General features: G+C 39.6%; 1 protein-coding gene across 7 annotated transcripts in view; it reads right to left on the bottom strand.

Annotated features, from left to right (window-relative positions):
• The window catches only part of Pard3 (par-3 family cell polarity regulator), a 533,206-nt gene that overhangs the window by 13,912 nt on the left and 496,271 nt on the right, over positions 1-23,023 (bottom strand). For all 7 annotated transcript variants that reach the window (XM_013009335.1, XM_013009334.1, XM_013009336.1 and 4 more), the window contains one exon: positions 2,732-2,852. In XM_013009335.1, coding sequence (XP_012864789.1) covers positions 2,732-2,852 — 121 coding nt within the window. The remainder of the gene's footprint in view (positions 1-2,731; positions 2,853-23,023) is intronic.

Genomic DNA, 23,023 nt, shown 5'->3' with positions numbered 1-23,023 from the left:
GGAGGGAGGGAGGGAGGAAGGGAGGGAATCTCAGTTCCCAAGGATAAGCTTTTCTGTTTCTAACCTTGATTTAATTCATACATTCTTTCAAGCTTTTCTTGTCCACCTAGAACTGCTCTGGGCCTGTCTCCTCTGTGTCTCAGCCTCAAGCACACCATGTTGTGTCCCTTCTATACTACACAGTATTCCTTCACTTTATATCAGCTTCATTGCGAGTTCTCAGGATAATCTTTCTTTTTCTAGCTTTGCTCTCATGCACCATGCATAATAGTCAGTAACTCTGAGAGTTAAATAATAAATATTGCATAGATGCTGACTTGAAATCCACGCCACCAGGTAAAGTAAAACAGCTAACACTGTCCTCATGACAATCCTGGGACTGGTAAAACTATAGGGGGTGTTGCAAGGACAATCACTTCTACCTGCGGCAGCTGCTTTCACCTTCAGGTTGACACAGTTTCTCAGTATGCTTTGCAACCCCTCTGTGCAGATATGCACAATTAAGAACATACTGACCAGGCATCTGTGGCTTACACCTGTAATCCTAGATACTCAGGAGGACAAGATTCAAGAATCAAAAAATACCATGAAACACGGATCTCCAATTAACTACCAAAAAAATCCAGAAGGGTAGCTGTGGCTCAAGTGGTAAAGTACTAGCCACAAGCAAAAAAGTTCACACAAATAAAGAACATATGCATTACCATCTACATAAATAGAGCTGGTACTTGACCCCTTAGGAAAATAACACGTTAATAGTGCTCTTGTTGGAAACATTAGGTATTGTCTGAGACATTAATGATTGTTGAACCTGTTTTCTCATCTCCCAAAGTCGGGCTGAAGATGAATTTTTGTTTTGCTCCTGGATGCTGGTTCTCATCCTCCTCTCTTGAGCTAAGGTGAATTTTCTTACCCGGACACTGCTTCCCCACTTTTTCTTGTTCTCCTAGTAACCCCAAACTCATCCTCCTCAACCCCAGTGTCATTCATGAAGCCCCTCACATCAAACCTTTAAAGGGTTCTTGATTTGTGTATGTTCATGGGGGTGAAGGATAGTAGGGTGAAGAAGGGTCTCAGAGAACCCCTAGATTCTACAACTGTGCTTCTCCAAGCAGAAGGTATCCATACTGATGGGGTGGGGTGATGTTAAACTAGATACTAGGGCTTACCCCCAGAGGCTTAGATCTAGTGAATCTAAGGCATAAGCTAAATGTGTATGTTGAACAAATTGGTAGTGGAGTTTCAGGTGTTAACATGGACCACACTGAGAAGATCTGATCCACAGCAACTGTTAACTGGCCCGTGGAGCCTCTGACCAACCAGAGGAGCTGGCTTCCATCTGCTCACACACTCAGCTTCCACTTAAAGGAACATGTCATCATAAGGGTTAGACCACCAACTCTCTACAAACAAAACTGCAGCATGGAGAGCCAGGCTACTGAAGTTTAGGGACCAAAGTTGTGTCTTGCTGTTGGGAGGGGTCCCAACTTATAGACTAGCCTTGGAGTCTCCTGTTACAACTCTACCTTTCAACTTCCTTCCCATCAACACAACACATCCTTTGGGTCTGCTTCAACTGGTCACTTTACTCTTCCCCAAGTACACTGGAATCACGTATCTTTGTCTCTCCTGCCCTATCCTCTTAAATAATTATACTATACTGTAATTATATCCCCAGTACTTTGTCCAAACTTCTGGACACCAATCTTTCTCAGCTTCAGCAATTTATCATACAGATGACACTCCTGAAAACCTAACTGCTCTCAGAACTTTGCCTCCTCCAAGATTCTGACCTCCAAACTATACACTGGGTTAACCAAAAACCCTTAGGCTTGGGATTCCCTAACCATCTGATGCGAGCTGCATCTTCCTACGCAGTTGGGGCAGTCCATCCTCAAGCTACACTCTCTGCCCTGCCAGACTCCTCCCCACGGCTCTGACCTCCACAGTGCCAGGCTCACCCATCTCTGCCACAGAATGAATCTGAAAATGTTGTCTTTATTCCTAGTGCTCTAAGCACAGTTAGGGTCATATTACCATGTGGACTGCATATTCTAATATCCAGTGAGCTCTTCCAGCCTAAAGCAACTTACTTATGCACTCTTGGCTCTTTTTCAAGTTTTTCAAAGCTAGTCTTCAAAATCCCCATCATCTCAATCCTCCAAATCTACTTCAATACCTCCTTTCAGGGGTGAAATACAAAATCAGGATGAGATCTGATTGAGTTTTGTTCTAGAAATATTACCCTGGTGGTTGGTTGTGTGGAGGAGGAACTACAATAGGAATGTAGAAAGATAAACAGGAGATTCAATAATTATCCAAAGGGAATGCGGAAGAATAAAGAATCAAACTATCAAGAATGATTAAGCACTGTGCTTTGAGCCTAACAGACACAAATAGACATGAACTGACCTTACTATGGCTCTGATGCTGAAAAAGATGTGTCTATAGAAAAGTACTTAGGAAACTTAATAAAAATGCATAGTTTGAGAGCAAGACTACTTTTGTGATGTCATGTCATAAGGCTAATTAAACCTATTATGCAATGGACAGATGGTAGAACTAGATATAAAATGAAATTAACAATGATGAAATCCAGATGGAAATGAGGGAAAGGTCAGTGTGGTAAAGGTCAAAGGAGTCTGGCTTTGTCTTGTCTCATTTTATGAAAGACTGAGGTCATAGCTTAGGGGCCACTACTGCCGGGCAGATGCCAGGCCCAGTTACTCACCCAAGGTTGTTCAAAGCTATAGGTCCGTCTCCGATCTTCCATATCTTCATCCTGCTTGGCTTGCTGAAACTCCTGCCGCAGACGCTGTATCCGATCATGGTTGCTAGGAGTTGATCTGTTGCTAAAAAGAGAAAAGGGGAAACAATGAACTCCAGAAATAAAATTTGTGAACTGCAGTTGTTGGGGGGAAATGGCAGCTTGCTGTAAGATAATGTTATTTAAGAGGAAGTGAACTTTTAAAACAATTATTATCAGCATTGAAAATATGTTGATTTAGGATATATGCTTACTGAACAGATACATAAGAGGGTAAATGCTATGTTTCGATATATATTTTTAAATCCTGTTGTGTAGATGTCTCTTTTTCATTTTATGGTCTGATAAGATACTGGCAGTGACATTGTGAGGGAAGAACGTGCCATAAGACACCAGCAAAGCCAGACTGTGGTCCCGGCTCTTTCTTTTTTGTAGAGACAATAATCTTGTTCTAAACACACATTGTAATCACCGAATGAGATGACACCACAAAATACAGCCTCACAAGCTGGGTGTGTTGGCATATGCCTGTGGTCCCAGCTACTCAGGAAACTGAGGCACAAGGATCACAAATTCAAGGCTGGCCTGAACAACTTAACAAAATTCCATCTCAAAATTTTAAAGTAAATAAATAAGAGGATTTTTTTTTAAAAAAAGAAGATTGAGGATATTTGCTCAGTGGTATAGCATTTCCTTAACATGCATAAGACCCAAATTTAATCCCTATTGTTGCAAAAAATAAATAAGAAGGAAAAATACCAATAATCTCACAAATGTGCAGCACTACTGCACAACACCATTAGTGCAACTGTCGTGGTGTAAATAAAAAACATTAAAAAAATTTAGTTCAGGTGGCAGTTTAACCATTTAGTTAGTAATGGTGTGGTTTTCTTTTTGTATGCAACTGAATTTTGTTTTATATTCACAAAGAGTTCGTAAGACTGGTGCATGAAGTAGTAGCCCGCATACACACACACACACACATACACACACACACACACACAAATGGAGAACTGACATCTGATGATGGTGAAAATCCACCCCCACCCCCCCCCATGCTGGCCAGTGGGAATAAATCAGTGGGACAGGAATCAGATTTTCTGGGTCCTGGCTTCAACTGTTGCTGTACTATACGTGTCCTTAATCATACATCAGGCTGCAAAACTCTTCTATTGTTACTTCATACAACTTTAATTTTAATTTAACTTATTTATTTATTCTTTATCCATGTATGTATTTGTGTGTGTATGTGTGTGAGCCAGTATTGGGGCCTGGCCCTTAACTTTTTAACTAAAGGCTGATGCTCTGTCATTTAAGCCACAGCTTCACTTCTGACTTTTGGTGATTAACTACAGCTAAGAGAATTGTCTGCCTGGGATAGCTACAAACTGAGATCCTCAGATCTCAGCTTCCAGAGTGTCTAGGATTACAAGTGTGAGCCAACAGTCCGAAAATTCATACAGACTCTTACACAGTATTTTTACACTAAGAACAATAGCAACCAATGACCAAACTGAAGTCAAATCCTAGCTCTCACAGCACCTCGCTAAGGTTTTTCACAGGATCCTATCAGAAGAGCTACTTTATCAAGCCAGAAATACCATTCCCCAAAAGAGAGCACTTCAGATTTGACCCTGCCAAGCCGCTGCACATTAGGAGGCTGAGAGCTTCAAGGACAAGCAGTTTGCCGTGCTGAAGCTCACTGCCTGGTTCCTTGGGGTGTGTCAGTTCTGTTGGCTGTTCCTCCTGGGTGAGGCCATTGGTGAGAAATGCTTAGAGAAAGAGAAAGTCTGCCATTGTACCCAGAAAATTCCTAGAGAGACACACGCCTGCATAAAACCCCACACACCTCCCGCGAGGAACTCCAAACGTGTAAGCATCTCAAAGATAAAGTACACCCTATAGGACCACAGAAGTAACATCTCCCAAAATTACAGACCTCCCTCCACCACGGAAACTAGAGAGAGGGGAAGAGGGGTAAATAGGAGCTGCCTTATCCCTGTCACCCTGGCATTTCTTGCAATTTCATTGGCACTTCTGTGATATCTTGTCAATACACTCAATTCCATTTTTTTGGACAGTTAGTAGAGCTTGTCCTTTTGTTTACTGCTGGTGAATCTTTTAGACTTATCTGCCTGAGAACAATAAAGGTTATTAAGTCTGTACAAAATGCTGTTTAACCACAGGAGGCTTTGGTCCGGGGGAGGGGGGGTATGACTTCTGAACATCCCTATTCACTTTTCAGGCAAGCAGGTTGTTGTTCCCACTGGCTTTTAAAAGCATATGCATAGATGGACACTAGTGGCTCATACCTGTAATCTTCGCTATTCTCAGGAGGCTGAGAACAGAGGATTACAGTTGGAAGCCAGACCAGGGAAGGAAAGTCAGTTAGCCTCTTGTCTCCAATTAACTACCAAAAAGTTAGAAACGAAGCTGTGGTTCAAGTGATAGAGTACTAGCCTTGAGCAAAAAGGACTCAGGGACAGTGTCTAGGTCCTGAGTTCAAGCCCTGGGGCTGGCACGAAAACAAAACAAAATCATATTCAACACCTTATATTGTTCCAACACATAACTTTTCAATAGTGGCTAACCAATACAATGAGCAGTCTATAAAATCCCCTTCCTGTCTATATAAAACAGAGAGGGTATGGCATGGGAATGGTTCCTAAGACAAAGTCGGAAAGTGCACACCCACTAACCTCACGTTCACTTATCAAGCTGTGCCTTGGTGAGAGGAGTACTAAGTCTTGAACTCAGAGTCTTGGTGGATTTTGGCTTTGAACTGCCATCCAAAGATCTCTCAGTCTCCTGAGTAGCTAGGATTACAGGCATGAGCCAACAAGGTCCTGCTTGAGCCACAGCGTATTTGTTCCTAGTACTTAACGGGAGGATGGAAGGAGACTTCACCAACAAAGTCTTTTATAAATCTAACCAGAAATATTTCCCTATAATTCTCAGCAGTAGTATGTTCATGAGGTCCACATCACTGACGAAAACTGACCTCCCACTATCTCTGATTAAGTGAAGGTCCACTCTCCAAATCATGACAGTTGATCCTATGTCCTTACATTTAAATTCTGGTGAAAGCTCAAGAGGTCACTTCTGCTCTTATTTCCAAGTCTGGGCAGTGAGAGAGGCCATTGTTTTCCTCTCCTTCCTTTGCTTTCTTTCTATGCTTTAGAGGAGGCTCTAGATTGGTGTGTCCATGACTGGCAGCGCTACTTTCATGGTTGGAGTGGGAAAGCAGGCGACAATGGTTTCATGATTGATGGTGATTTCCAAAGACTGGAAGACCGTCACGCATCCTTGGGGAGCAGCAGTTGGCAGGGTGAAGGTGAAATTCTGGCTTCAAGAGATGAAAGCGGCGCAAGGGCTCGGCTCTGTTTCTCAGGCCAGTCTGTGTATAGCGGGCCAATAATTCAAATTTGCGCTGCTAAAGCTCTCTCAGCTCCTCTGCCCAGAAAGCTAAAGGAAATTTTAAATATTCATTAGCAACAGTGACTAATCCCTACCCATCCCAATCAACTGAGATTAGGATTTTTGCCAATTTAAAATCCCCTCTCTCTGTATCTCCGTCTCACTCTCTCTGCCTCTCTCTCTCTTTCTGAAGATAATCAGAATACCACTAACGTTGATCAGATGGAGGAATGAGACAATAAGTCCTAGTGAGGACTCAATAAATCATGATTTCTGAATACTCTGCGTGATCTGGGTCTGAACAGGGATGGCAGGGATTATTTTGTGTCAACAGACACAGCAGGCAGTTTCAGTCCAAATACTAACACTTAGTCTCTCTTTACACAATGGTTTTTAAAGCCCACTGGAACTTGTGTTTGTGAACTAAGTGAAGAATATTGGTTGTGGTTCAATAACAATCTGGCTTTTGTTCTTATAGGGTTAGGGAAGAATATCTTGGATGCCACACTACCAAAAGTCCTAACCTAGCACACTTAGCACAAGGTGATTGTGAATTATGCAGAAGGCAGGTCCATGATCACCAGGGAGATTCACTTGTATCTTCTCTCAGAGACAGACTCTACAGCATTGGAGGTTGCTGAACCTGAAGACTGGATCCTGCTGTGTATTTCCTAGGGGAACTACATATGCCCTCTAACATCAAGTGCAGCACGGAACTATTTGTGAGTGGCACTAGCTTCTGTCCAGCATCTGTTTAGCAGGTGTGCTGACTGGTCACCTCCACAAGTAGGGTACTACTTATATGTAAGAAAATGATCCTGAGAGCTTGTAAATTAAAAAAAAAAAAAAAAGCACTGATGGGCCAGCTTTCTGTAGATCCTCTGAGCCTGGCAGTCCAGTGCAGGGAGAAGACAAAGGGATGGGGTGGGGGCTAGCTCCGTAACTGGAACAGATTCCAGTGGCTCCAGGCAGTTAACTAGAGTGAAGGGGAGTCGGGCCCATGCACAGGAAGGACCCAAGTACATTCTGTGACAATACTTTGTTTTTCTGGGGAAGGTCTTGGTTTTGGTAGACAACTGCCCGAAAGGGTGACTCAGGCCTGGTGCTGAAGCCTTTTTTTTTTTTTTTGAGAAGTCAGAAATACAGTGGTTTTTTTTAGTCCAAATTTAAAATGTTGACTTAATTCATTTTTTAAAAAATTCTAGGAAAGCCAAACAAAATAGGCCTGTTGGCAGCTAGCTTGCAACCTCTACTTTATATTCTGCAGCTGCTGTCTGCTTTATATGTTGCTTGTCTAGGCCATTTACTTTTGCTGCATCAAGATAACGCTGGTGGTCCCCTAGTAACAGTCCAGGGAAACAAACACAGTCAGCTTTCCATAGCCACCAGTCAATCCTGCATCTTCAGATTCAACCTCTTGTGATGGGAACTATTAGGGAAAAAAAAAACTGTATAGAACGCGTACAGAGTTTTCTTCATCATTCCCTAAACAATACAACAGCTACACAATTTCCATAGCGTTAACATTGTATTAGGTCTTACAAGTAATGAAGACATGATTGAAAGTACATGGAAGAATGCTGGTAGATTATGTGCATCTGTAGATGTTGGCTTCTGAAGGGGGTTCTGGAACCAATGCCCTTTCAATCTTTAGAACAAATAGAGTAAAAACCTAATTAGATTTGAAATTACAAATATATATATATATATATATATATGCCATTGATTGTGCATGTATCTGTGTGTGTGTGTGTGTGTGTGTGTGTGTGTGCGTGTGCGCATACCAATACTGAACTCAGAGCCTTATGATCTCACTTGGTTTTTTTGCTCAAGGCTGGCATTCTATCACTTGAACCATAGCTCCACTTCTAAGCTCATAGTTTAGAAATAAAACCCAAAATAAACCCCAGGAAACAGATACTCAAAAGTGGGGTGGTATGAGGGGAGTTGGGTTAGACTAATGAAGAGGGAGATGGCAGTCCTAAAATTCAATGCCTATCCTACAAAATTAAGAAAAAATGAGGGCAAATTGAGATTGGGATGGATGGGATGGAAGGGAATTAAAGGGCTGACACTGATCAAGATGCATTGCATTCACAAACTGATTTTTTGAATAACAATTCCTTTGTACAACTAAAGATAATAAAATCCAGATGCTGGTGGCTCTCACCTGTAATCCTAGCTACTCCAGAGGCTGAGATCTGAGGATTACTGTTTGAAGCTAGATGGGGTAAGAAAGTATATGGGACGCATCTCCAATTAACCACCAGAAAACCAGAAGTGGTACTGTGGCTCAAAGTGGTAGAGCTCTAGCCTTGAGTGAAAAAGCTTAGGGACAGCACCCAGACCCTCCATTCAAGCTTTACAACCAAGAAAAAAAAAGTAATAAAAAGAAAATCATATCTATAAGAGACAGTATTAAATATGTTTGTATGTATATTGGGAGCTCAAATTGTATCGGAATAGTTAATTCTTTTTTGGAAGTTCTTTTGAGTGGTGACTACTATTTAATAAAATAGCAAAATCTTGGGCTGGAAAAGTGGCTCAGGGTAGAGTGCTTGCCTTGCATGCATGAGGCCCTGGGTTCAATTCCTCAGCACCACATAAGCAGAAAAAGCTGGTAGTGGTGCTGTGGCTCAAGTGGTAGAGTGCTAACTTTGAGCTGAAGAGCTGAGGGACAGGGCCCAGGCCCAGAGTTCAGGCCCGCCCCATGACCAGCAAAAGAAAAAAAATAGCAAAATCAATATGATACATTTCTGGAAAAAAACAAAATCCAAAACAAAAAACTTGATTAGCTGGGTGCTGGTGGCTAATACCTATAATCCTAACTACTCAGGAGACTGAGATTGGAAGATCAAGTTAAAACCAGCCTGGGAAGGAAAGTCCATGAGATTCTTATCTCTAAGTGAGACAAGTCTCTGAAAATAGAGCAAAAAGGCAGAAGTGGAGCTGTGGATCCAGTGACAGAACACCAGCCTTGCATGAAAAAAAGAAACAAAAAAAAAAACTAAAGGATATGCTCAGGCCCTATGTTCAAGCCCTATTCCTGGCATAAAAAGACAACAAGACAGAAGAACAAACAAACAAACACAAAAAATTGATGGGTAGGCATTAGCCATAGTCTTGCCTTTTCATTTTTCCTTCTTTTTTTTTTTTTTAGTCTTGCCTTTTCTAAATGGCTCCCTTTTTTTGGTCTACCTAAAACTGAACTTAGATGCACTTTCTTGTAGGCTTGAGTTCCATCCTGTCTTTTCAGAGATGTATATGTTGAGAGAGAGGAATTTATGATGTGACTGATTAATTCTTTATGGATTAAAAATACTTTAACATTTGCATTTTTAATTATGCAAAAGAAATCTGGAAATCTGGAAGCTAGGGCAGAGCTTTAAGATTTAAAGGAATAGAAAAGTAACCATTCAGGGCTGGGAAGGTAGCTCAGTGGTAGAGTGCTTGCCTTGCATGCATGAGGCCCTGGGTTCCACATAAGCAAAAGAAGCCGGAAATAGTGCTGTGGCTCAAATGCTAGAGCTCTAACCTTGAGCTGAAGAGCTGAGAGACAGTGAGCAGGCCCAGAATTCAAGGCCTATGACCGACCAAACAAGAAAAGAAAAAAGAAAAGTAACCATTCATAGTTTAGATAGGTCCTGGTTGATGTCTGCCCTGTTTTCCACAGAAGGAAGAAGAAAAAGAGAAGGTGGGCAAAAGGGAGGAAGTAGCTTGTGACAGGCCTTCCTTGGTGCTCAGAATGGAGAGATGATACATTTGTTCATAATGTTTTTCTTTCCTACTCTCTTGTTTTCTTTCTACTCCTCCAAATTCTTCCAGTAAGTTCTAAATATCCAGTCCCACTTCCTGGTAGTCCATACTCACCTTTTCCTTTTCCTTCTTCTGCAGCTGTTCTCTGTCCCAAGCACGGTCTTCACAGTGTTTACTAAACCGTGTGGGTATAAGCGCCATTTACAATGTATGCAATCATTACAAATTTTAGCATGCACATAATTCTGTCCCTTACTTGTGACAGAGTGCATGGTTCAAATATTTGTGATGGACAGGCTTAAAGGTGGGCCCCCAAGGTCCTCCATTTCTGGCCTGCCACCTCTCGGCATTCCTCCACTCTTGAGCGAGGACAGGACTATGCTGGCTTCTAACCACATCATGGAATATCTGTGGTTACATTTGTGCAGACACATAGGAAGATAGCAGCCATGTTACTTGGCTTTGAAGAAATAACAAGCTTCCTAAGCCCCACAGCTGTACCATGTGACCACATCTAGGCTGACCCTGACTGCGCCCTGCTGAGACCCTGAGCCAACAATCCAGGAAGGCACATCTGGACTTCAGACTGTCAGACTACAGAAGCTGTTGAGATAAGGCATGTGTATTAAGCTGCTAAACTTGTGCTAATTTGTTAGGCAGGAAAAGAAAACAAATAGTACACTGAGGCTGGCTACGGTCATGAGACTTGTTTTGGGCAACAGGATCTAAGTGGATGTGAGTGATACAAATGAGCTTAAAGTGTGAATGACTGCATAGCTGAGTCTCTCTCTTGTGCTCTTCACTTCCAGGATGTTGAACATACAAAATAGGAATAAGACACTCAGGTCTGGATTTATTAACTAGAATTAGCTAGATTCAGGGGAAAACTCGAATAGTGTAATTCCTTAGAAAGGCTAGATCAAAGCTCAACAACAACAAAATTCCAGGAAATGGGAACTTGAAAGGGGTGGGGATGGGGGATCAAGGAGAGGGGAACAGACTGAAGAAAGGAAGGGAGTAGGGGAGAATGCAGTCAAAAGTTCATGTATCTTCAGGGAAGGGGTGGGTTGGGAAGGATGGGTGAGAATGTGGAAAGGGGCCACATTGATCAAGAAGCACTGTATTCATAAACTGCTTTGTTGAATGGCAACTCATTTGTACAATTAAAGATGATAAAAGTTACAGTTTTAAAATCAAGCCTGAGGAAACCCCAAATGCTTGTCATTAGATGCCAAGAGGGCTTTAGTTGGTTTTTTATAGTAATGAACTCCATCAGCCTTTCTCCTTCAAACTCACAAGCACATACCACCACCAAATCATTTCACATGGTGTTATGGGAGTTGACAACTTGCTAGACTCAATGAAATGGAGCGGTCTAGAAACACACACACCCTATCTGCAAGTGGAGCTACAGAAATGCCAAATGTTACAAAAACAAGTTGCTCAGCAAAAAGAAACAAAACCAGGTGCTGTACTTCACAGCAAGTTCTAAGCTATCATTTATATTGTCATTCCTAAATCCTGGCCTGAAAAAACAAGAAAAAAAAACCTGCACAAAGTAAATATTGGTGAAGAAGATGTAATTGTCAAATGTTAACTGCCAGATCAAGAGTTCAAAGACAGGAAGAAGCATTCACTCAGTTCTGGTTTTTGTTTGTTTGTTTGTTTAACAAGGTAGTAGGCAATGGTGGCTCACACCTGTAATCTTAGGCTAAGATCTGAAGATCCCAACTTGAAGCCGGGCTGAGTAGACAAATCTGTGAGATTCTTATCTCCAGTAAACTAGCAAAAAACAGAAAATGCGGCAATGGGTCAGGTGGTAGAGTATCAACAATTAGTAGAGATTGCTGAGCAGCAAGAGTGTAAGTTTATGCCCAAGTACTGATATTCAAGTACTGGCCTCTCCAATTTTTTTTTTAAATAAAGAGGGCCCATCTTGATGAAAACTGTATATTAAGATATATAATATCAATTGAAAATGATTTCCATGGAACACCAATGTCTTGTCAAGAATGTCCCCATACAAAAAAAAAAACAAATACAGCGCCACATGGGACTGGAAAGGTGGCTCAGTGGTAGAGTGCTTGCCGTGCATGCATGAGGCCCTCGGTTCGATTCCTCAGCACCACATAAGCAGAAAAAGATGGAAGTGGGGCTGAGGCTCAAGTGGTAGAGCACTTGTGTACAGTTGAAAAGCTGAGGGACAGAGCCCAGGCCCAGAGCTCAGGCCCTCGACTGACCAAAAAAAAAGAATGCCCCATACACATTGTCCACTTGCTTAGGTGACATTTTTTTTGGGGGGGGGGGCGGAGGCATCCTTTCTACTATACTATCTAAAACATCCCATCCTGAAAATGAGCCCTTACTCAACCATTCGTAAGGAAATGGAAAGACTTGGAAAAAATTCTATTAGGTGACCCAAAGAAACATAGGCTGCATGGTTTCCCTCATCTGTAATAACTAGAATATGTCTAGGATATTCTTGATCACAATGGTTCAATAGCAAAGTGGATATGATCATATAAAATGATCCTTATTGAAATGAACTCCAAGAAATGGAAGCAAGAGGGTTTTTTAAAAATAATTTTTATTGTACTGTTTGCAGTTATTTCTTTTTTCTTTCTTTTTTCCTTTAGTTTATTCCCTGTTGCCACTTTTTGATTTCTGAACCCTTTGTCTTGTATATAAGTTAATCTGATTTGGGAAGGGAAAGGAAATCACAGAAAGGGTGGGACAAAGGGTGAACCAATGCAATAGTGATACTTGCTAGACACTAGGTTGGAAATGAACTTTACCACTTGGTGGGGGGTGAGGAGTTGTGAGGGGGAAGTAGGAGATAATGAGGGAGAGGGTAACACTGTTCAAAAAGAAATATACTATTACCTGACTTATGTAAATCACCTTTACAATAAAATGTTAAAAAGAAAAAAAAAAGGAGAAAGGGGGGGAAAAAAGAGTCCCAGTCAAAAATGCAGATGTTTTCCTACATTGTAGTAAAATAATATTCTAATCTATCAAGTCCATAAATAAAATTGAATTCAAGGGCCCATTCCCAATTTCTCTTTCTGTAGATTAAAGACTTGTTCAAAGGAAAAAAAACAAACAAACAAAAAATAAACTTGCTCAGACATGTGACCTACAAGGAGACTGTCCTGATTTAAAACTGGCTTTCTTTAGCTTTAAGGGTCCAAGTCGTAACAGGTACTCCTCAAACACCCAACTTATAAATGAGTAAGTGCATATAAAATATTTTCATTAATAATGTCAGCTTATATGTGTAGCCACTTCATTTTTGAGATATTATACACACACACACACACACACATTTTATATATATATATATATATATATATGTATGTATGTATTTCTCAGCCCTAGCAATTTACTTTTTGGCATAAGTACAAAATTTTATTCCAAATGCTAGTGAATTTCACACCTGCATTTGGCATCCAATTACTGGAGATGCAAAAGGGATAGTATTCTTTCCCCAATTAAAGTAAGTGCTAAAAGTTAATTTCCTGAGATCTGAGAAATAATGCAATACCACATTGGAAAAAACTTTTTCCTATTATAGATTCCTGTCCTTCTCAGAGGTGTCCCATACATACACCTAAGGGGCTATGCTGGCTCTCTTAACAACTAACTTCTTTGCTTAAGTCCTTCAAAATCTTATGACTTCTGAAATGTCATTATGGTCTGTGTCCTGTCCTACTGGGTAACAAGATAGTAGGTTAAATCTTCCAGGACTTGATTCATTCTCCCTTAAGGGTTCCATTCTCTAGAACTTTGACTTTGCCAAGACTTGATGTCCTTGGGTAAAGGCTCAACTGTCACAAGGGTCCAGTGTCTCAGGGCACTCATTTAAGGGAGACACACACTGAATTCCTTTGCTTTTGCATACAAATGGATTACAGTCCTGCTGGGCACTGATGGATCTTGTCTGTAATCCTAGCTACTCAGGAGGCTGAGATCTGAGAATCCTGGTTTGAAGCCAGCCCAGGTAGACAAGTCCAAGAGACTCTTATCTCCAATTAGCCGGTAAAAAGCTAGAAGTGAAGGTGTTGCTCAAGAGGTAGAGCATCAGTCTTGAACAAGGAAGTTAAGGGAGAGTGCCCTGGCCCTGAATTCAAGCCCCTGGTGCGCGTGCACGCACATGCTCTCTCTCTCTCTCTCTCTCTCTCTCTCTCACACACACACACACACACACACACACAATGTTCAGAAAACAAAATCCTTCCAAAAGTAGTTATTTTTTAAATATAGTGATTGGAAACAGGTTAGGACAAATTTTCTTTCCTTGTCCAATCATTAAATTTTCTTGCATTCAACTGATTTGATCAATGGCAAGTCTAAAATTCAGCTTTTTCATGGATGTCACTGACAGCTGCCACGGGGACCGAAAGAGACAGAGAGTGACACTGGGAGAAACAGATGTGGAGCAGACACGTCAGGCAGCCTGGGTAATGGGCAGCCAGAAACGACTACCAGCGTCTCACATCATTAAGCAATGTCTTACTGTGATGTCATGCACGGACGTACAGAGTAGTAAGCCTTTCAAAGCAGACAGATTGTCAGCATGATAAAGTGGATACAAACAAGTTCTTGAACAGGGATGACTAAAACGTCGGGGGTGGGGGTGGGGGAGAAATGTCACTGAACTAAAAAGGGATCCAAGAAGCGCTAAAGGGTCTGATACCACTGTGGAAGTGGAGGTAAACAACCTTGCTGCCACTTAGATATTTATTTCTATGTTGATTAGCAATCCCATAAAATATTCTTGATCTTGTAATCGCCAGATAAATAGTTCTCATCTACAGATGTCAGAACTAAGTTCTTAATTGCTGTAAATTAGTACGCAAACACCGGTTCCTCATTCCTCCCACAGCACCGGGTGTGTTAAAGTGGAATGCTGTCACTTCTTTTCCTTCCTGGCACTCAAATCAGGAGCCTTCTTCTTCTTTGGTCCTACGGATAAAGCACTGAGGCAGAGAAAGAGAGGTAGATTTTTGTCTTATTCCTTATGGTAATAGAGTTTGAACTTAGGGCCTTTGTACTTGCTAGGCAAGCACTCTACCACTTAAGTCCAGCCTCCATCCCTGTTTGGTTTTGTTGTTTTTCAGATAAGGCTTTGTGCTTTCCACACAAAGATGGCCATGGACCATGATCCTCATCTCTCTGCTTCTGAGGTTGAAACTGTAGGCTTGAATAATCAAGGCTGGCCCTCATTGTCTACATTCATTGGTTTCTACATCATTGCTTTCTTAAGAAAAAAAAAATAGTGACATTGCCCATCTCAAAACATTTTTTCTTCCCTTGGAGGAAAGGAGCATTTCTTTCTAGGTGCTGCTCAAAGCATACCTCCTGTTACCTGTACAGGTGAAGAAGCCTAAATTGCTAAACTAAAAGATAAGACACAAAACAGCCTAAAATTCTGTGGAAAAGCGAATGCTAAACTTTTCCAATTAGGTAAGGGTTATATCAAGATGGCCAGGAAGACTGTGCTACATCTCTGCCCATCTCTCAAGCTGGAAGATTTATGAGGAAGGGGAGAAAGGGTGGGTGGGTTAAACCTAGAAATGTATCAATTACCAAGCTACAAATAAAAATAGCTTCTCTGCACAAGCTTCATTAAGTTTTATCAGCAAGTATCTTGGGGTTTTACACTCAAACCACAGGTCATAAATTCACAGTAAACCTCCCATATGTTCAGCAAACACCTGAATTCAATTTCTCTTTTGGTTGGTTGTAAAGCAGGAATGTGATGCTCCAATTAATTATGCATGCAAAGTTAGTTTCTAACAAGGGCAGCTTTTTGTGATGCTGAAGGGTATTTATAACATCTGATATTTTGGGATAGATCTTTCTTCCATCTTAGTACTTTTATACCAGTATTTGAGTCTAAAATCCCTCTTCCAAGTTTAAATAATGTTTGTATTTTTCTATAGATAATTCTAGTCATTTCTGACAGGAAACATGTGGTCTTAATATTGACTTGAAGGTCTTAGACAAATAGATCTGTGGATGTGGACAAATCACCTTGAATTCTAGAGAAAGCCTAAACAGAGGTAAGTGGCTATGTGTCTACGTGCCCATGAGAAATTAGCTACTTAGGAAAAATTGTATCATTTTCAGTTTATTTTCACAGTTTTACTCATCAGCTGTAATATGCAAAGAATTATGAGAAACTTATGCAAATCCCAAAGGCAGTCAACTTTGCTCAACTGATAAAATTCATTTCCAGATTCTGACACTCATGATTTGTTGTCCATTTCGCACCAATTTCAGTGTCATAAATCACAACAAATTAAAAACACACAGCTACTTTCTCTAGGTTAAAAAGGTGGTCACCAAAGCTGTTAATCTGAGTGGGCTCCTGAGGAGATAGTTCCACTTCTCTGGACACTTTGTGGATCACAACGAGGTCACCTCGCCACCAGAAAGCCTCAGGACTCTATCCTGCGCAGAGACCCTCTGCAGTCCTTTGGCAACAGGCCTATCATTTTATTCGCAGCTAGATCTTGGGAATGTGCCCCTCACCCAATTTATTACTATCATTACTCTTCCTTATTAGCCTGTCAGAGGGCTCAGGCAGGAGTGAGAAAAAAATTTAGCTTTACTTTTCCAGAGGATTCCTGCAGCTACACAATACACACATACATAATTCCAGACCCAACAATAAATACCTGGAAAAGGTATTTGACAGGAGCCCTGGGTAGTTTTTCCTGTCCAAGCTGGTTTCTAAACCCAAGGACTGCTAGGTCTGTTGCAGTCATACTTCCAATTAAAACTCAGCATAAAATAAATATTCTAAGTTTTTTTATTGTGAAAATACAGAAGGGTTACAATTACATGAGCAAGATAATGAGTACATTTCTTATTCAGCATTGTTGCCTCCTCCTTTGTTTTTCCCCTACCATCCCATCCCTTCCACCTCCTCAACTGCCCCCCCCAAATTATAAAGTTCGCTTTTCGACATAGGGTCTTGTAAATCTCATTGTTGCAATGGGCCAACCTGTATCCCTATTTAAACATTTTTCCCCTTCCCCTCCACAAATTATACCAACATCAATACAGTGAAAACAGGGGTTATACCATAGGGGAGGGACATACAAAGCAACAAAAAATTACATGGTACCTTACAAATATGTTAGAAACAATAGCAAGGAAGAAAAAAAACCACTTGTGTCCTTATCTTGGGGTTAATTTCGCTTAACATCATCTTATCTGATCTTTTCTGCTTGTCTCAGACATATACTAGTTATTGCAAATAAGGAAACCATGGAACCTATGTTTCTTTGGGCCTGGCTTACTTCACTTAATATAATTTTCTCCAAGTCTTTCCATTTCCTAATAAAATAAATATTCTTTAGCGTGTGTGTGTGTGTGTGTGTGTGTGTGTGTGTGTGTGTGAATACTGGGCTTTGAACTCAGGACCTCAAACTCTTGTTTGGCTCTTTGGCTCAAGGCTGGTATTCTTCTACTTGAGCCATACTTCCATTTCCAGCTTTTTTGCTGGTTAATTGGAGATCAGAGTCTTATGGGCTTTTCTGCTCAGGCTTTGAACTGAAATCCTTAGCATTCCGCTTCCTAAGTTTGAGTAGCTAGGATTACAGGTTTGAGCTACTAGGGCCTGACATTTTTTTTTTTTTGAGAAAAGGTCTTACATGTTACTCAGGCTCCTGGGTTCTTAAAATTCCCTAGGCTCAAACCACCCTCCTGCCTTAGCCCTTAGGAGCTAGAACTCAGGATGCAAGCCACTCTAACTTGCTGTTTTTAAAAACATGTCAACATGAAACATACCAAAGTTTTGTTGAAGAATCCATATTCTAATAATTTTAAACAAAAAGTTTAAGCATTTGTGCTAGAGTCTAAAATCTAAGTTGGTAGAAAGTGCTAGATGAAACTTCCTTGTCTGGTCCCAGTGAGGGAAAGGGGCAGAGGGCAGCAATCAGAGTAGTCTACTCCTCTGCAGTCTTCTGCTCCCTAAACAGGCAGTCCTTTGTTTGGTTTTTGCCAGTCCTGGGCCTGACCTCAGGGCCTGGGCACTTCCCTGAGCTTCTTTGGCTCAAAGCTAGCGCTCTACCACTTGAGGCACACAGCACCACTTCCTGCTTTTTCTGTTTATGTGGTAATGAGGAATCAAATCCAGGGCTTCATGAATGCTAAGCAAGCACTCTACCATTAAGCCACATTGCTTTATGCAAGGAAATGATAGGAAAGAAAATACTTTCCAGTTATACTATAAATTTCAATGCATTCTAGAAATACCTATAAATGTTACTCCTATAAGAAATCACGCATACCATTGTTCTTTATACAACACAAGAAGCAATTTTACTTTGGGCTTGAACCCCAAAATGCACTTCTCCTACATGTATGATATTCTTGAAGTCTTTAACAAAAAGAAGGACTTTGAAGGTATTCTAATAGGTTAGAGAGTTGAAGAAAATTTATGGGTTATATTATTCATCCCATAAAACCACCAGGGATACGAGGGAGGTCAGCCAGTTTGACCCAGAGTTAAAGTCTGTGCTTCAAACTAAAATAGACATGTAGGTGCTTGAATAAAGAGCAAATGGAACTCAATATCATAAGTGGAAATTGTGACAAACTAAGGAGATAGAGACACAGAGAGAGGGAGAGAGACAAAGAGAAACAGGACAGACACACACACACACACACACACACACAGACACACACACAGACACACACACAGAAAGAGAGAGAAATCAAATCTATTACAAAACTTTGAACTAAAAAGGCAATGAAAATTAAGTTACAAAACCTGATGGATTTTGATGGAAAAATAAAATGATTATCACGTTCTTGTTCACATTAGAGAGGTTTGTCACATAAGCATGGAAAGTAATTATAGCACCATTATTTTAATTCTTTAATCATGAAATGATTACATAGAACTCAAAGTGAACATTTTCTTTGTTTTTGAATTCTCTGTCTTTAATGACAGCATAATTGAAAAATGCTACACAAAACTAGGTATGTTTGAAAAAGATAAAATTGCAATGCAATGCAGGAGTTAATTCTAAATCATGTTGTAGTTTGAAATCATGACTGAATTCTATATGATTTTCCTAAAATGACTCAAAATAGAAAATAATTTAACAGGAAGTATACTGCCTATAAATTTCACAACAGGTAAGTTTTTACAAACTAAAATATAGAAGTGTAGAAACATAGATGTATTGACCTCTTTTGAAGAAGAAGAAAAGAAGGAGAAGGAAACCGGCTGTGTCCTAATGAAGAATTTGTATATATTAACAGTTTTTAAATACCTACAGATCATTTGAATATTTTCTTGACTTTTTTTACTTCTACTTATTTTATGCTCTTGATTAACCTCATAATTAATACTTAGTGACATTCTGGGCTATATTTCTATTCACCATTTGGCCATGTTGCAAATTGTACATTATTAATCTGGATCAAGTTATAAACAGAAATGCCAATCAAGTCAACCTTTCATTTCAGGCTTTTCCAAATTATCATATGAGAAAAATACAAACACTGAAATCAGATTGATTTGAATTTATTGATATATATATTTTGAAAAGTATAAAATGTTCACATACTTTCAAAGCAATTTACATGTACATAGCTTAGATTTTAAAATGTTAAAATGGCTAACTGAAAGGCTTTCAATAAGAGAATTGCCTGTTTTATTCCACTGGCTTCTGACCACTCAATCCCATGAGAAACTCTAAAGATTTTCAGACATTTCTTTTTAACTCAATCTGAAATCCAGAGAGTGGTTTACTCATGGTTCCTGGTATGTGATCACTCTCATGAGTGATTCTTCCACATCTCACTGTTTTTCATTTAGTTGATGATTTTCAATACTGTACTCAACACAATTAAGTACAAATTAACAATATGAGTACTGCACATAGGACAAAAGCTGAGGGTTTCACTGTAATCCACATCGAACAACAAATTCTTCTGGTATTCAAGTATCTCTACTATGTATATACTGTGATCTCTGTTATATTGAAAATATATCTATAGATTTCCTATTATGGCAGATTACACTTCAATCCCAATTGCCATCTTCCCATATAGTGATAGCTCATCTTAGCTGAAACTCATTTTTCAGTGTTTACACTATTTATGTAAATATTGTTCACTGTTTAACTCAAGCAGAGAACTATTATTACATTGCCTTTCTTCTAGAACATTATTTTTCTTCTCTTTAGTATTCCTACTTTTTTCCTGCATGCTATAGCCTTGAAATACCAATTTCCAACAGATTATTGTTCAGCAAGACTATGAGTGTTCATTCATCCGTATGTTTTTTTGTTTTTGTTTTGTTTTGTTGTTGTTGTTGTTGGAGCATGCCCAATGTAAGCATTCCCCCAATGTGTTCCAACATGCACAGCAACTTCTGCATGGCAGAAATCCTAGCATCCCCCTTCACCACTGTCCTGGGGACTATCAAGGCACACATTCTGTAGCTTTCTAAAAGTAAATTATGCAAAATTTTTAAAAATTGTGTTTTCTCCCTTAAGATATATTTAGTCTAGTAATTTTATGTGCTGACATTGACAGTCAACCTAGGTGAAAACATTACTTTTCAAAGTTTGAATGTGTTTCAATATTAATGTGGAAAAAAACTAATGATATTTTGATTATATATTCTTTATAATATACTTCCTACCATATACTTTCTATCATCTCTATCATAATTTGAAATTGTTCAATCTACAATATTGAATTAATCAGTTCTGGAAAAATTTGTGCTGTGACTTTTCTAATACTCTCTCCATCATTCTTTCTGTTCTTAATTTCTAGGAAGCTTATTAATATTATGCTAGACCTCCCAGAAGGAACTCTGGATTTTCTTTCTCTTATCTTCCCCTTAATCACTCTTCTACATTGTATTTCTCAATTTTATTTACCAACTTCTATGTTTTTTAATGCTACTATTATATTTATTACTTCTCAAGAGTTCTTTCATATTTTCTCAAGAATTCCTTCTAGCAGCTATCTGCTCATGTTTGATGGCTGCAGTATTTTATTTTTCAATGGATACTATTTCCATTCTTTAATATTTTTCTCTTCCCTGTTTTTTGTTTCCATGTTCCTTTCTTTTTTTTAAAAAAAAGTCTATTGTTCCACAGTTAAGACATCCCTCCCTCAAATGCCTGATTGTCTGCCCTCTAATTTAAGTGTGAAGTAGCACAAAGCCCAAATATGGAGTGGTGTCTATTACCACAAGGAATGAGGCTGGAAGGCCACAGTTGCTGTGCATGTGGTTCCTTCTCTGGGGCTGCTTCATTTCTTCAGGGGATAATCCAACAATTTTTGAGATGGCTGCAAAAATTTTCTTGGCATTCTGGGGTCATTTTCTCATCTTATATTGTAATATCTATTTCCATAAAAATAGTCATCTGTTTCTCTTTCTCACAACTAGAGGTTGTGCTAATTGTGTTGTTACTCAACACCATTTTGAAATAATATTGCAGTTGATTCAACTGGAAAAAAAACTTACTTTTAGGGGTCCAGTATTGATGAGATACCTCCTCCCTCATTCATCTTTTCCTCTTAATCCAGGGATTTCCAAATTTCTACAGCAAAAATAAACTGATACTGCCTTCTAGACACATTGTTTAAAATGTGGAGAATGTCCATTTGTCATGTTGCTCTATGACATAAAATTATCACTTTTTATGTTCAATGACGTTAATCTGATAATTTATTAACTTACTTTTTAGGAAAACAGTCCCCAATTTAACATCAATATAGAGCAGTTTTGAACACTGGATAATAGAAAAGGCCTTGGGGAGACTAGCAAACCCTAGAAAGATGCCACTGAATCCTGAGGAGAAAGAACAAAAGTAACTAGACTCAGGTGCACATTTCAAAATCAGCCTTAGTGTCCACAGGCTCAGTGAGGCAGGGAAGTGACAGCTTCCACCTGAAGTCAGAAGAGGAAAGAATGGAGCAAGGCATCTGTTAATACTCAGTATGAGTCTTTACTAGCAGATTGTAACACTGCCTTTCCTATATTCTGTGCTTTCAACTGATGGCCAACTACTAGTGTGCAGGGAAGTATGCCAACAGCAAACAGAACTCATAATGCCCCCAAAGCACCAGAGCCCAGAGTGGGTGTGCAGAGACATTGACAAAGATGAACATAAATTGGGGCACTATTCTATAGAACAACTTTGGGATTTCTTGAGGTACTGCAACAGAAAGGCTTAGAAATATCTAATGAATTACAGTCCATGTATGTCAGAAGCTGAGCATGTGACATGAAGCTACGCCGAGACTCAGAAGTCAACAGGCCTCTGCTGATATCACTTTGTTTTGTCTTTTCTCATATTGTAATGTCTCCGCAGACTGGCACGGATATTGTTTCATTTTGATATCAGAATAGTGTCTCCATGGATTTTGGCTGACATTTTGTTTTGACATTATGTTACAATAGACCTCCACTGACATTTCATTTTGTCACTGCAACATGGTTTCTATAGGTTTCTGCTACGTTATTTTGTTTTGACATTAAAATGCTATCTCCGTGGCCTTGGCACACATAGTCTAGAGAGTGTTAGCAGAAAGATGTGGCCCATGGACTACACCGGTAAACAGCATCACACACCATATCTGATAAAGTTGAAAGGGTTTGCAAGATTTGCAAAACTGTTTCCATCCAGTCCTGGATAGAATCACAATGTGGATTCAGTTAGTGTTCATTCTCCATCTTTCCAATAACTGGAGACACTATAAGGCCTTTTGCATGTAAAGAACTTCCAAGAATTAATCCTCTTTCCTTGTGCTGTCAAAACTAAGTTGTCTTAACAATAAACATGCTTGGTAAGAAATGTACGCATTATCCTTCCCATGTAATTGTAACCCCTCTGTACAGTATGTTCACAAATAAAATAAAATTAAATTAAAAAAAGAAAAAGAAAAAAAACAATAAACATGATCTCTTTGTATAAGAGTATGTGGCAAAATGGCAGGAAATTTTATGAAACAAATTAGTACAACTTGCTATAATAATGCAATTTAAGAAACCATAGAGTATGGCACATTTTTGTATCTCTAAGACAGAAAACCAATGTT

This window comes from Dipodomys ordii, unplaced genomic scaffold, assembly GCF_000151885.1.
Source record: "Dipodomys ordii isolate 6190 unplaced genomic scaffold, Dord_2.0 Scaffold9, whole genome shotgun sequence".
Lineage (NCBI taxonomy): Eukaryota > Metazoa > Chordata > Mammalia > Rodentia > Heteromyidae > Dipodomys > Dipodomys ordii.
The sequence above is the reverse complement of the archived record's forward strand: the minus strand, read 5'-3'. Positions and strand labels throughout refer to the sequence as shown.